General features: G+C 40.3%; 1 protein-coding gene across 3 annotated transcripts in view; it reads left to right on the top strand.

Annotated features, from left to right (window-relative positions):
* Nucleotides 1–14,555, top strand: part of RHOBTB3 (Rho related BTB domain containing 3) — a 56,598-nt gene that overhangs the window by 20,331 nt on the left and 21,712 nt on the right. For all 3 annotated transcript variants that reach the window (XM_082620957.1, XM_082620956.1, XM_082620958.1), the window contains exons 5-7: nucleotides 1,428–1,539; nucleotides 4,244–4,609; nucleotides 11,834–11,946. In XM_082620957.1, the coding sequence (XP_082477083.1) occupies nucleotides 1,428–1,539; nucleotides 4,244–4,609; nucleotides 11,834–11,946 (591 nt within the window). The remainder of the gene's footprint in view (nucleotides 1–1,427; nucleotides 1,540–4,243; nucleotides 4,610–11,833; nucleotides 11,947–14,555) is intronic.

Here is a 14,555-nt window from a genome sequence, read left to right as displayed (position 1 = left end):
AAGGAGCATTTTACTATCTTGTGTTTAAGAGTCGGGGAGGAAGAGCTGTGCAATGTTACCCTCAGACCTGGGCCAGGGTGGCATGTGCCTTGGAGCTCTAGAAAGCCTTATCTGGTCCTCCTCCAGTTGCAGCCCTTCCCATAGGGCACGAGTTGATGGAGCCATGGGGATGTGCCCACTACAGCTAGTAGCTCCCTTCCTGACCTGCATCATCCATGTGGTAGCCACTAGCCACACGTGGCTGTTTATATTTAAATTAATTTAAAAATAATTTAGTTCCTCAGGTGCACTATCTACATTTCAGGTACTCTATAGCTACATGTTGCTAGTGGCTACTGTTCCGATGATTAGCACCGATGTTGTAGGACATTTCCATCAGAACAGAGCAGAGAGTTCTGTGGAACAGTGCTGTGACCATGCTCCCAAACCCAGGACCCCAGAATTCTCTGACCAGCTGGCTCTGAATCTGTTTCCCAGATCTGTACAGGCCTCTTTGCTGGGTCTGTCCTCCTGAAGGTGGACTGCATGGCTGGTGTTTGCACCCCTAGTCCTGAGTGGTGGCTGAGGGGTGACTGCATATGAGGAGTGGGGGAGGGGACAGTGGATGGAGCTTGGCTGGATAGGTGTGGATGTCCGCCTGTATGCACCCGCCTCCTCAGGTGAGGAGGTGTGCGTTGGAGGAGGGGGAGAGAAGAGGAGGGGTGGTCTTGGGTCCCAGGAGTTAGGGGCCAGCTCTCCCTGTGCTGCATGAAACTCCGAGGACTCTTAAGAATTTAAATCTGAACCTGGCCTTCCAGGCTTTAATGATGACATACTGGTCAAAGCAGGAGGATAGAATATATTTTACATAACAGTTTATTTTCTTGATTTACAACGCTTAAATATTTAGGTATGTGGTATGTGGGCCTCCATTTGTACTTTTGCCCCAGGCCTCATATGCCTAGAGCTATGTAAGTGCATGTGGTTAAGATTTTTAATTTATAAAATAAAAGATGTATTTCAAAGTAGCTTATTCAGGAAAAAAAGTAGAGTGCGTGTGAACTTTCCTAGTTGATATGGGTATATGTGGCATAGAGCCAGATCTGTTCTTGCCTTGAATTTCTCTAGTATTAGTTGCTGTGGTTGCCCACGAGATGGTTATTGGCAGTCACACAGTTGTACTGCTTGGCTTTCTTGATTATTCAAGAGAAAATACAGTTCCTGCTTGATTGATAGTTTATTTATGTTTAGACAAGGCACAATCTGTTCTACTTGAAAGATTTTTTTCTTTTTTTAATAAAACAAATTGTTTAAAAGTGTTTGCTAAAGCATACACGTAGTTGGTACTGGCATTAAAAACACTTGGCAGATGTGGTTTGGGGTACAAATAATCATGTCAGATACATCATTTCGTTGGAGCTTTAATTAAAATTTGATTCATGTTTTAGTTGGAGTATTTTATGATTCAAGCCTTAAATCAGAAGACAAGTGAAAAAATGAAGAAAAGGAAAATGAGCAACTCGTTTCATGGAATTAGACCACCTCAGCTTGAACAACCAGGTGCATTTATTAGCCAATGTCTAGACATTCAGTTGATATTTATTGTAGATCATTTCACAAGTCATAGTAGTTGTTCTCAATTTTGAGTGTGTTCAGGACTCATTTGGCATTTTGATTCAGTAAAACTGGGATGGAGCCTGAATCTGATTTTTAAATAAGCTTCCCAGATGATTCAGAAGCAGGTGGTACCTGGATGACATTTTGAGGACTGTTGTCTTAAAAACTTGAGCCTATGGATTCTTAAAAATAGTGTGTGTGGTAGAGAGCTGTTCTAGATTATAGTCTAATGAGAAATAACCAAATGTACTGCATGAAACTGGAGTGGATCCTGGTTCAATAAAAACATCTAAAAGATGTTCTTGGGACAGTTGGGTAAAATTTCAATATGGACAGGAAATTAGATGATATTATGGAATTACTGTTAATTTTCTTATGTATGATAATAGTATTGTGGTTAATAGAAGAATGTCCTTATTTTTAGGAGATAAATGTGAAAGTATTTAGAGCTGAACTATCCTGATGATTACAGCTTACTTTTAAATGGTTCGTGAGTGAGAGAGGGAGAGAGAAAATCTAGAGATAAAGGCAAAAATGACAAAATATTAATAATTATAGAATTTAAGGGCAAGATATATGTATGCTCATTGTATCATTCTTTCAACTTTTTTGAATGTTTGAAAATGTTCATAATACAAGGTTAGAAGACAATAGTTAAAAATAAATAAAATTACATCAACTGTTATCAGAATTTATTGCATAATTTTGTGATAGCAGTGGTAGACTAGTACTCTATTCAGATCAATTAATTATGGATATTATTTTTAAAAGGCACTTGATAAATATTTGTTGAATGAATGAATGTAAATTAACAAACCAGGAAAGTATAGATTTGTACAGGAAGTCAATTCCAAGTTTTAAAAAATGTGAATACATAGACCGTTAAATTGACTTTGCACTTCGTGATGTGCACAGTGAAAGGGGCGACATGGTCTGTTATGTAGCAAACACTGGAGCCTTAAGTACTTTCTGGATGAGAAGAGGAGTGGGGAATAGCCAAATAAATAACATTGACAGATAATTTCTTAGTTCTTATTAATCAAGAAGAGAAAACATACCAGTTCCTCAGAGAAAGCAAAGCATTTCATGTCATTTAGCACTAAAAGGAGTTTCTCCTGTGGGTCTTCATTTGGGGACACTAGGTGGGATAGTGGGCAGGGCCTTCAGGAGTGTCCTGTCAGCAGTACAGCCTCAGCTTCCACAAGGCTGTTTCTTGTACCCCTTCCAATGGGAGAGCTGTGGAATTGCACTGATTGTAACCCAGGGTCCAGTCTGGGTTCACACTGAGCATAACCCAGTCTGGGTACACGTTTGTTCTGGTGCTGACTTGTTCTAAGGACAGATCCTGGGCTCTGGGGCACGTGGCTTTCAAACTGTTCTCAGACTTTAAGGGTCTGTAAGGTGCCTCTGGCAGTGGAGTGGAGGCTGGGTAGGGTACAGTGCAGAAAGAGCCTGGCCCCCAACCTACCTTGTTGTTGTCCATTTTGTAGACAGGAGTTTTGCTTTAGAGTAAAGAATTTTTATTTCTGAAGAAGTTTGAGTTGCACTTGTTTAGATGGTTGCATAACCTTCAAGCAACCCTTCACAGCTCACACTGTCCTCAGCACAGCTATTGCAGAGAGTTCACAATTAGGACCTATGATGAGGGCCTAGGGTGTGGTCCTCTGTGTGGAGGTCCTGCCTTGATGGAGGCTAATCTAATTTTGTTAGCAATCACGCTAGGAAATGGAAGGTAACATCCCCTCTTGGAACTCAGGGAGCCTAGACAGCAATCTCCCTGAGGTGTGCTGAGGGGAAGGAGCTGGTTCTCGGGAAGCATAGTGTTTTACTAGGAGGAAAAAAAAATTTTAGCATCAGAATAAAATGTTCATGATGGTTTCAAACAGTAGAGTCTAAGACTCTGAGCCCTAGCTTTGAACAGCTGCAGTTTTAACAATTTATCCCTCCACCTCCATTTCTAGTCCCAGAAAGAAAACAACTTCAGATGTGAGGTTGGGTTCTTCAGAACTTATTCAGTAATTTCTTTGAGTTTTTTTTGTTTGTTTGTTTGTTTTTTCCGGTACGCGGGCCTCTTACTGTTGTGGCCTCTCCTGTTGCGGAGCACAGGCTGCGGACGCGCAGGCTCAGCGGCCATGGCTCACGGGGCACAGCCGCTCCGTGGCATGTGGGATCTTCCTGGACCGGGGCACGAACCCGTGTCCCCTGCATCGGCAGGCGGACTCTCAACCACTGCGCCACCAGGGAAGCCCTCTTTGAGTTTTTTTATCAGGTGAAAGTAAAGGATGATGACAGCCAACATACTAAAATTCAGTATTTGGAGAAAAATTTTATTTTGGGGCACACATAGTGAGAAATGCTCTTTATGGCATTAGTACATTTTTCATTTGCACTACACAAAGTAAATACAGTATTTCTGTGTGTCTGTTTTAATCCCTGGATAATTAGTTTTTATGTGTTCATAATTGGATTAAGCTATACAGAAAGTGCTCTTTTATAGGCCAAAAATGGCCAAATATTGGCAACTTCATATAGTTCAACCTAATAATACTAAAAAATATTGTTTTGTTGTGTTTAAAATAAACCGGAAGTGATGGGGTCCCATAGACCTAAAGAATAATTTATTATTTTTTTTTCTTCTTTGAAACAGAAAAAATGCCTGTCTTGAAGGCTGAAGCATCACATTATAATGCTGACCTAAATAACTTGCTGTTCTGCTGCCAGTGCGTGGATGTGGTATTTTACAACCCAGATTTAAAGGAAGTGGCTGAGGCCCACAAGATCGTTCTCTGTGCCGTCAGCCATGTTTTCATGCTGCTTTTCAATGTGAAGAGTCCTGCTGACATTCAGGATTCCAGTATCATCCGAACTACCCAGGATCTCTTTGCTATAAACAGAGATCCTGCGTTTCCAGGTGCTAGCCAGGAGTCTCCAGGCAACCCACCCTTACGAGTCATTGTTAAAGATGCCCTCTTCTGTTCTTGTTTATCGGACATTCTGCGCTTCATTTATTCAGGTATCTTGTCAAATGGTTCTGGCACATTATCATAAGCTTTGGAAATGAAGTATGGCCTGTGGTCTCAGGTATACTGGTTGGTTTCACATTTCTCTTCTTCCTACCATCTGAGGTGACAATTATACATGAAGTAGTATTTGCTTTATTGATAGGAATTGGCCCAAGCTTTCTGTCTCTTTACAAGTTTCCTTGCCTTGGTTTTAAATCTACTTGTAAAAACAATAATCTCTTTTCCTTTTGAACAGCTATGTTAGTATTTTATTTTTAAAAAACTCCAAAATGTGAAAATACAAGAATTTATTGTCCAGTTTAACTTTAAAGAAATAAAATGCTTCAAGTATATATGAAAATAAGTGTCTTTAGCTACTTATTCATTTGTTTTGTTTGTTTGACCCAGATTTTGGAGGGAATTGAGGAGAGAAGTTAGCATGGTCATTGCATTCAGTTTAGCAACTAGAAACAGTTGCTAAAGTTAGTCTAAAGTTAGTTCAAGCTGAGATCTGATCAACTTTGGCTATGATTATTTTAGACTTTACTTCTTTTATTTACTGTGCTCTTTGTAAGATTCAGCTTATCAATTGTTTTTCTTCTTGTCCTTTTAAAAACTGAGTAGCATGTATATTCTAAAAATTAGACTCTTTATGAATTATTTTAGCAGATGAACTAAAGGTCTCACATCTAAGTGTCCTATATAAGAATAGAAAAGAATGGATGTAAAGTGATTTTTAAAGTAAGCATCTAAATATACATTTTCTGAAGATTTCTTTTTTAAAAATTTATTTATTTATTTATTGCTGCGTTGGGTCCTCGTTGCTGCGCGCGGGCTTTCTCTAGTTGCGGTGAGCGGGGGCTACTCTTCGTTGTCGTGCGTGGGCTTCACTTGTTGCGGAGCATGGGCTCTAGGCGCGCGGGCTTCAGTAGTTGTGGCTCACGGGCTCCAGAGCTCAGGCTCAGTAGTTGTGGTGCACGGGCTTAGTTGCTCCGCGGCATGTGGGATCTTCCTGGACCAGGGCTTGAACCCATGTCCCCTGCATTGGCAGGTGGTTTCTTAACCACGGCGCCACCAGGGAAGTCCCAGATTTCTCTCTTCTTTAATTTTCTTTTTCTACTTGGAATCATGTGCTGATGAATTACTAGGTTGAGGTTGATCCTCCTCTGCAGTGTGTCTGGAGAAACATTTATGATCTGTTTTTAGACTTCAGAACTGGAGATTGATGACAAGTTTATAAAAGTTTGCAAATAAAGAAAAAAGTATTATTTAGCATCAAAATTTGGGTAGCCTTCTGTTGAAACGATTGATGTTAAGATTTCCCTTTTTTTCATTTGGGTTGTTTTTAGTTTTAAAAGTTAAAATTAATGGTTGTGAAAAATACAGTTGCAGCATGCAGATTTAAGTGGATTAAAAATAATACGTATTGGAGTAGAATGTGATGGTAGGTATTAAATCCATTGTTCAGTGAATATTGGCTTGGAAAAGGCATAAATAACCACTCCTAGAGAGCATGCCAGCACAGTGCCTTCAGCATGGAGGCTTCTCTGTAAGTTCTGGTTGAACTAGTGAGTAGACTCTAGTAGCTGTGAATCATCATATGAATAAACCAGATAAGTTAAGAGACTTCATTTAGTACTATGGATTTTTATGTTTAAACTTAGAATCTCACAGTTCAGAATTTAAGACTAATTTTGAAAAACCGAGATGTTTACATGTTAAAGAAAAAAAAAATGTCTTTAATGATATGTCAGAGAACCATGAAGGAAGTGTTTGGCTTTTCTTTTCAATGAGTTCGCTGTTGAAATTATAAATTATTTAGCAAGTTTCCCACAGTATCCATTAAATACTTTCAAAGGCACACAAACACTTTGAGGTCAGTTTTATCCTCTTTAATGTGGTAGCAATAAAATAGCTAGATGTGTCTCCAGTGACAGAACCTGCTTGTCTTTCTCCTAGGGAGTTATTTTTTTTTAATTGTAAAATTAATACTTGCAGATGGAAAAAAGGGGGAAAGAAAAGAAAAAGTTATCTTCATTCCCCAGTCCCCTTCCCCAGAGTCCATTATAACTTTTTCATGTGTTCACTCTAATGCTTTTTGAAAGGAATTAATATATTGAGAAACTTGCATTAATGAAAATGTAATTTTTGGTGAGTGCTGTTTTCTGGGAACCACGGGTAGTTTCCATGGCTGGAGCACAGAGTGGGAGGTGATGGCTGGAAGGAGCTGAGGCTGGCAAGGCCAGTGGGAGCTCTTCCTGCTGTCCTTAGAAGCTGATCTAGAATTTTATGCATGATCAGACTGGGCTTTAGAAAGATCATCTCTGGTGATGGTGGGAAGATGGAATAGAGCAGGCAAGACAGGAGTCCAGTCAGAAGGCCCTGTTATTCTGGAGCTCAGCCTTAGGAAGGCCAACATTCTGACAATAGGTAGTTGGTTGGTCTTGTGGCTTGTCCATCATCTGGGCCGGTGCTTTTCAAACCTTAAAGTGCATACAAGTCACCTGGTGATCTTGTTAATGTACAGATTCTGATTCAGTGGGACCGGAGTGGGGCATGAGGTCCTGCATTTCCAACAGTCTCCAGGCAATGCTGATGCCATGGACTACAAGTAGCTGCAGCACCTGCTCTTGGAAGAACTGGGACCAGCCACAGCAGATAAGGGCCTGGAATTCAGCCCAGAGGCCCAGGAGAGGAACCCAGTTATTAGTCTCAGGGCACAGGGTCAGAATGGAGTCAGCTGCAAGGCTGACTGTTGCGGAGCTCTCTGGAACTGGAGCTGTCTGTGCCTTCTTGTAGCCCCTGCCTGAAGTTGGGGAAAATGAATGCTTAGCGGTTGGCTGGAAACTAAGTGAGCCTGGGAATAGTGATTAGAGGGCAGAGGGGCATGATGGCAGGGAGGAGTTGCTGAGCTACAAGCCCTTGACCAGTTCAGAGCACAGGCTTCGTAGTCTGATACTGAGCTGTTAACATTTCTGCTCTGAACTCTGCTTGTATGTGACCCAGTCAAGAGGTGGTGTCAGGTATGAGCAGGGCCACAGGCCATTGACCTGGGGCTACAGGGAGACCCAGATGTGGGTTGGGGAAACGGGAAAATAAATGTTTCAGCAGGTACCTGTTAATTATTCTTTAATTATTTACAAAGTATAACCTTAGACTCAAGCAAAAATGATATTGTTTGCTGTGTTTAAAAGACATTAAAGCTATATTTGCACAGTAAAGACAATTTTGAAAAATGCAGAAAATTTAAGAGAAGAAAAATCAACCAGATTCCCATTCTCAAATGTCTAAGCGTTTATTGATGTTTTGTTTTACCCTTTTAGTCTTTCTGAATAGGTTACTTAAAAAAAAATTTTTTTTTTAATCAAAGCAAACTAAAATATTAAACCTAATTTTTTTTTCTTAGAGCCTTCAATAAAGAGGCCAGGCTTGTGTGTGTTGTTTGTTTGTTTGTCTTATTGTTGTTGAACATTTAAAAACTTTTGAACAGAGCACAAGTCTTAAGACCCAGTTACACACTGGTTTCCTCACAGCTGCCCAGGCCTGCCCATGGGTTATGTAGGGAACCGTGGAGGACAGGAGCCAGTTGTACTCACGTCAGTTGGGCTGGGATGCACAGGCAGAACTCCATGGCAGGGCGTGCTTGGGAATATTTGCCCTGAGTAAAAACATGGGCTGAAAAACCCTATTAAACCTATCTCCTGCTTTATAAAAAAAAAAAAAATGAACCAAATTACAAAGACTGTCTTAATTCTTTTTAAATAACATGCTTCTTTTTTTTTTAACCTTTAGGAATTTGAAATTTTGTAGGTATTGTGTCACCATGGACATTTGGGTCCTGTATTTAGGAAGGGCCTGTTTAATCCTCTGGTTAACACTTTACCCATATAATAAAGGCTGCTGTTTATTTTCCTATTCAAATTTCTGAGCAAACAGATACAGTGAAAGTGTGTATGTTTTGCATATGTTAATTTCCTCTTCGAAACTGCTAACACTGCATAATGTCTGAGTACTTAATGACTAACACTGAGGGAGGAATAATCTGAAAAGTGAGGCCAGTGGTTTCCTGGTCTTGAGGAGTAATCCTTAAATGGTGTACAATTGTAACATTCTTATAATACACTACACAGTCTTTATGCTGGCAAATTCCTGAGTCACGGGATCTCAGATGGTGAGGAATTGAAGTCTTTGTAAGAGCCTCAAGAATTTAGCTTTGAGCTCTTCCTGCCACAGATGGCCCTTAGAATTTCACATCACTTAATGAAATGCTGCCAAAGTAAATGAATCTGTGGAAATGAGCATAGTATTCTCCAGTTCCTGAAATTTTTCTGCACTGCATGAAAACACAGCTGAATGCACACGGGTAGGCCATGCTCTCTAAGGGTCTAAGTAAATAGGTGCTCTGAGAAGTTAACTAAAGAAAATCACAGTCTATTATGCAAGACAAGTTCTAGAGCTCTGCTGTACATACAACATTATGCCTATTGTTAACATAATGTATTGTGTACTTAAAATGATGTTAGGAGGATAGATAGCATGTTAAATGTTATTACCACACACAAAAAAAAAAAGAAAGAAAAGAAAATCTTAGTCTGACTATTGCTTTATTAGGACCTAAGTGTCAAAGATGGTTTGATTAGCATTTCTAATTATGAAAACAGCCCAATCATTAGAGTGCCCTTATGAACTAGTCTTACTTTCCTTTTCAGTTATTGGATCTTTCTGTGTCTGTTCTCAAACAGATTGGTGGACTGTAGAGATTTACCTGCTACTAATCCCATATATTTAGATTAGATGCTTGCTTTCTTTCAGATACTCTTCTGAATGGAGATATATTGTGTAGATGTTCTTTAGTTAATATAACTTTACTTTTAAGAAACAATATCTGTGCTGTCCTTTAACATGCATGAGTGTAGACAGTCAAAACTACATACATACACTGTTTATTGCATGCCACTGACCCTGGTTGTTTTTTTTTTTTTTTTTTTTTTGCGTTACGCGGGCCTCTCACTGTTGTGGCCTCTCCCATTGCGGAGCACAGGCTCTGGACGCGCAGGCTCAGTGGCCATGGCTCACGGGCCCAGCCGCTCCGTGGCAGGTGGGATCTTCCCGGACCGGGGCACGAACTCGCATCCCCTGCATCGGCAGGGGGACTCTCAACCACTGAGCCACCGGGGAAGCCCTGACCCTAGGTTTTGATAGTGGATGAAATGTCTAAAGGAAGAGCAATAGTTGTCAGCTCTCAATACACATTAGAATCACCTGGGAGGCTTTTAAAATTGATGTCCGGGCCCCAGCCCCAGAAATTCTAATCTAACTGGTCTGGGGATAAAACCTCCTCCAATGGTATTTTATAAAAGATCTCCAGGTAAATGTAATGCACAGCTAGAGGTGAGAATCACTGGCATAGAGTGAATTTTCTTGATTTGGGGTCCCTTGTCTTCTAAGGGGTTCTTCTACTCCTAACATTTTTTAAAATATTTTTTTTTTTTTTTTTTTTTTTGTGGTACACGGGCCTCTCACTGTTGTGGCCTCTCCCGTTGCGGAGCACAGGCTCCGGATGCGCAGGCCCAGCGGCCATGGCTCACGGGCCCAGCCGCTCCGCGGCATATGGGATCCTCCCAGACCGGGGCACGAACCCGTATCCCCTGCATCGGCAGGCGGACTCTCAACCACTGCGCCACCAGGGAGGCCCTAAAATATTTTTAATTACCTTTTTTATTTTTTTAACATCTTTTTTGGAGTATAATTGCTTTACAATGGTGTGTTAGTTTCTGCTTTATAACAAAATGAATCAGCTATACTCCTAACATTTTTATACAGACTGCAATGTCTGTATGTGCATTGGAAATTTTGGGGAGTGGTGAGCCAAAAATTTATCAGATTGTGAAAAGAGTACGTGACTTTAAGTTGAAAATCATTAGTTGAGGAAGAGGAAAACTACTACACTTTGCTTCTGTCAGCATTCTTGTCAAGGGCAGGTAAGGAGAAGTTTAAAGATAGGTAAACATGCTAAGTACTGCAGGTCTCAGCTGTAATGAGGCCTGAGAGGAACTGGACTGTCAATTTGACTCTTCAGATGAGCTTTGGATCTCCTTGGTACAGCTTAGCTGCAATTGCTTGATCTCATTGGTTCAGTAAATGTTTATTCTGTGCCCTCTCCACTCCCCAGTATTCATGAAGGCATCTGGCAAAGTTCTGGGTACATGAAGGGAAACATCAGAAGAGCTAGATTGAGAGTAGATAGAAAAGGATCTCGAGTTATGCAGAGAGGTGAAGCAACTTGCCTAAATTAACACCAGTCATTACTGGCAGAGATAAAACTAGAAACTGGGTCTCCCAGTTGTGTCTACACCTTTTTGAGTTATATTTTTAGGAGTTAGGACTTTCTGTAAGCCGTGGGATGGATAGGGGTAATCTCAAAATACACTTTTGGAGACTTATCAGCATTGATAACAAGATACATTTGATGGGGAAAAGGCCACCCGGGAGCAGGGAGGCTGGGTAGGAGGCTGCTGTAGGCCAAGTGAGAGGAGTGTTTGGGGAAAAGGGGAGCTTTTGCTGACCCTGTGTTTTGTAAGACACGGAGGAAAAGGGGCTGCGAGAAGTGAAGTGAGCCTAGAAAGAGATGGCTTGAAAGTGGGTTGGGGTGAAAACAAGGGAGGAAGGGACCAGGTGGGGTGATTTTTTTCTAATGTCATGGTTGTATAGCTCATCAGAAAATTATCGAGCTCCCTTCTTCAGGTTGGTTCTGTAGACTTGGCTATGGAACATCCTACTCTGACCCTGACAATGCATGAGACCTTCTGGATACATTCTGCTCCTTTGCCTGATAGCAGTCACTACTCTCCATGATGAGTATGATTAAATCCAACCTTAGAAAGGACCACAACTACCTCTTACTCAGGGCAAGTAAATAATTTGGGTTTGGACCACTTGTGACGGGAACTCATATACTAGCCATTGCTGTTATCACTAGCTGATCACCTACTATAAAGAGATAGTAGCTGTTCAGGAAGAAGGACTCCAGGTTTTGAGAAATAATTTAGGTGAAGGCAAACTTTTTTTTTTTAATGTGAGAGCTGTTTAAATGTTTTAGTGTAATTACACAGATATATATTTGATAAATAAAAATTAAAAGAAAATACTAAAAAAAGGAACATGGATACCTAATAAAAGATTTATTTTTATTCCTGCTCTAACAGAAAATCCAATGTATATTAATTTGTTCACAGGAGCCTTCCAGTGGGAAGAATTGGAAGAAGATATCAGGAAGAAGTTGAAAGATTCTGGGGATGTTTCAAATGTAATTGAGAAAGTTAAATGCATTTTAAAAACACCAGGAAAGGTAAATTAGTTTATTGTAAGTTAGTTTACTTTGACTTTCTCTGAATTATAACTGATATACTATGGATGAATATACTGAGTCGTGAGGAGTGTCAATAATATATAATTTTCCTTAAGTATATACTTTTTCCATTTAAATATTTTAAATATAAACACATGATTTCTCGCTATCTCTGATTTTAATTCACGTAAGGATTCAAATATGTATGAGTCATGTCTTTAAAACGTTGGTTTGTGAATTCCATTCTCTGAGACATTCCCCTGGGGCTCTGGGGATATGCAATCTATGTCAAGAATGAAGGGCTGTTGAATTTGTCCAGTTACAGTTAAGCTTGCTGTGAGGGGATGCCTTCTCACTGCTCACGATTTCACTCCAAACAGCTTTCAGGGGCAAGGCAGTTTCTGTGTGTGTCTTTTTCAAGAGTTCCAAGAAATCTGTTTGACTAGGTAGACAGTTAAGGATTTGTTTCTCACCTAGTATAGATTTTAAATTATACATTAGGTTGAAAGATTATAAAAATGTAGACTTTGTATATGGTCATAAACTTGTACACATGAAAGCGCTAGTAACTGAGATTGTGCAGAGTCTATAAGGGCCTTAAAAGTAGGTTTGTTAAATTTTAAGATGACTACATTATACAGTTCAGCCAGTGTATTCTTATTTCAGATTCTGTGATAAACAAATTGGCTACAGTAGATAAAAAAGGTAAGTTGTGTGCAATGCTTAGCAGAATATAGGTTTATATTAACTGTAAAAAAAAGATTATTTCTTTAATTTTTATACAGATGACTGTCAATTCTACAACCTAAGTTTATTAACAATTTAAGTTAATATTTTAAAACTGCATCGACTTTTATAAAGACTCCCAACTATTCTTTAATTGAGAAAATGATCTCTCTCTCTCTCTCTCTCTTTTTTTTTTTAAACAAAGTAACATAGAATTAAGGGGCAAGACCTTTCTTTTCTTGTTTTAATAACACATTGAAGTAGGTACACAGAAGCTGTCCAGTTGTACAGGTGTATGGCAGGGTGGTAGCTCTCTTACAATCTAATTCAAATAAATAATGCTTTTGTAGAAACGTGCACATAAACTTGCATTCTGCTTTTCATAAGTTCCCTAGATTAACTTGTTCATGGACCAGTGAAAATGTACATCTGTATTCTCTGCAAACTTCTGCCCTCCCATTTTTTTTCAAATTCAAGACGTAGGTGAGAGTTCCGTGGTGGCCCAGTGGTTAGGATTTGGGCTTTCACTGCCATGGCCTGGGTTCAATCCCTGGTCGGGGAACTGAGATCCAACAAGCCACATGGTGCAGCCAAAAAAAAAAAAATTCAAGGCATAGGTGACAAGGAAATCTGTTATACAGATTCATAATCTGTATATCCATACCTGAAATGCATCTACATATATTCATGATGTACAAATTCATAAGCTTGATATAAATGGTTAGGATGGAAGTGTTGCCTTTTGTTCTAAACCTGAGCCTTTCCTCGGGTTGGATTCTGAACACAGTCATTCCCTTGAGTACCAAGAATAAAACAAATTCTTCTGGGGGAAGGGAAAGCTGGGGACTATATTATTCCATGAAATTGAACTAAATTCCCTCCTTTGCATGGGAGGACAGAAGAGTTCTTCTGTGGTTTCTTCCTGTGCTTTCTCGGGGTAAGGGTCTCTCTCCTTCATTGAGTATTGGGAATCAGGAAGTAAACATTTAACTTGTGAGTCTGCCACAAATAACCTGTGGCTCTGAGTAAGTCTTCTCAGGGCTTTTTATAAAATGAGGGATAAACTGGCTGATTTCTAAAGCCCCTGCTAGCTCTCAGGTTCTGGTGATGCTTTTTCACTGTTTCTCTCCTGTATGTGTGACAGTCACCCAAACCCTCTCCACGAGTTCCTTCAATGTGTATTAAAGTATATTGTGTGTAGGACCTGAGACTGTAAGAGCAGGATTTGTATGATCCTGTTTTGGTTGTCTGTTTTGCTCATGGATATCATTCTGGAGTGTGTGTTCTTCTTTGGGAGGAAGGATAACATTTTTTCCTTCTCTCCAAACATATTTTTTTTTTTAACACACTCTCCTTATGACTTTTGAGTGGTTTGTTCTCCTTTTTTTATTATTATTATTTTTAAATTTATTTATTTATTTATGGCTGTGTTGGGTCTTCGTTTCTGTGCGAGGGCTTTCTCTAGTTGTGGCAAGTGGGGGCCACTCTTCATCGCGGTGCGCGGGCCTCTCACTATCGCGGCCTCTCTTGTTGCGGAGCACAGGCTCCAGACGCGCAGGCTCAGCAATTGTGGCTCACTGGCCTAGTTGCTCCGCGGCGTGTGGGATCTTCCCAGACCAGGGCTTGAACCCGTGTCCCCTGCATTGGCAGGCAGATTCTCAAGCACTGCGCCACCAGGGAAGCCCTCTCCAAACATTTAAACTTCCCACCATAGTAGATTAACCCAGAGTGGGGAGTAGGTGCCGTTTATTCTTATTGCTAAAGTTGTATGCTTGATTATTTCTTAGGGATAAAGCTTTCTGAGTTCCCTACCTAGCCAAGCAGAGGGTCAGAGTCTGACCCAGGCTGAGATTCTGAGCGTCAGCCAGGGAAATGGGTGATGG

Source organism: Mesoplodon mirus (assembly GCF_964341445.2).
Source record: "Mesoplodon mirus genome assembly, chromosome: 5".
NCBI lineage: Eukaryota > Metazoa > Chordata > Mammalia > Artiodactyla > Ziphiidae > Mesoplodon > Mesoplodon mirus.
This window is presented reverse-complemented; position numbering and strand designations above follow the sequence as displayed.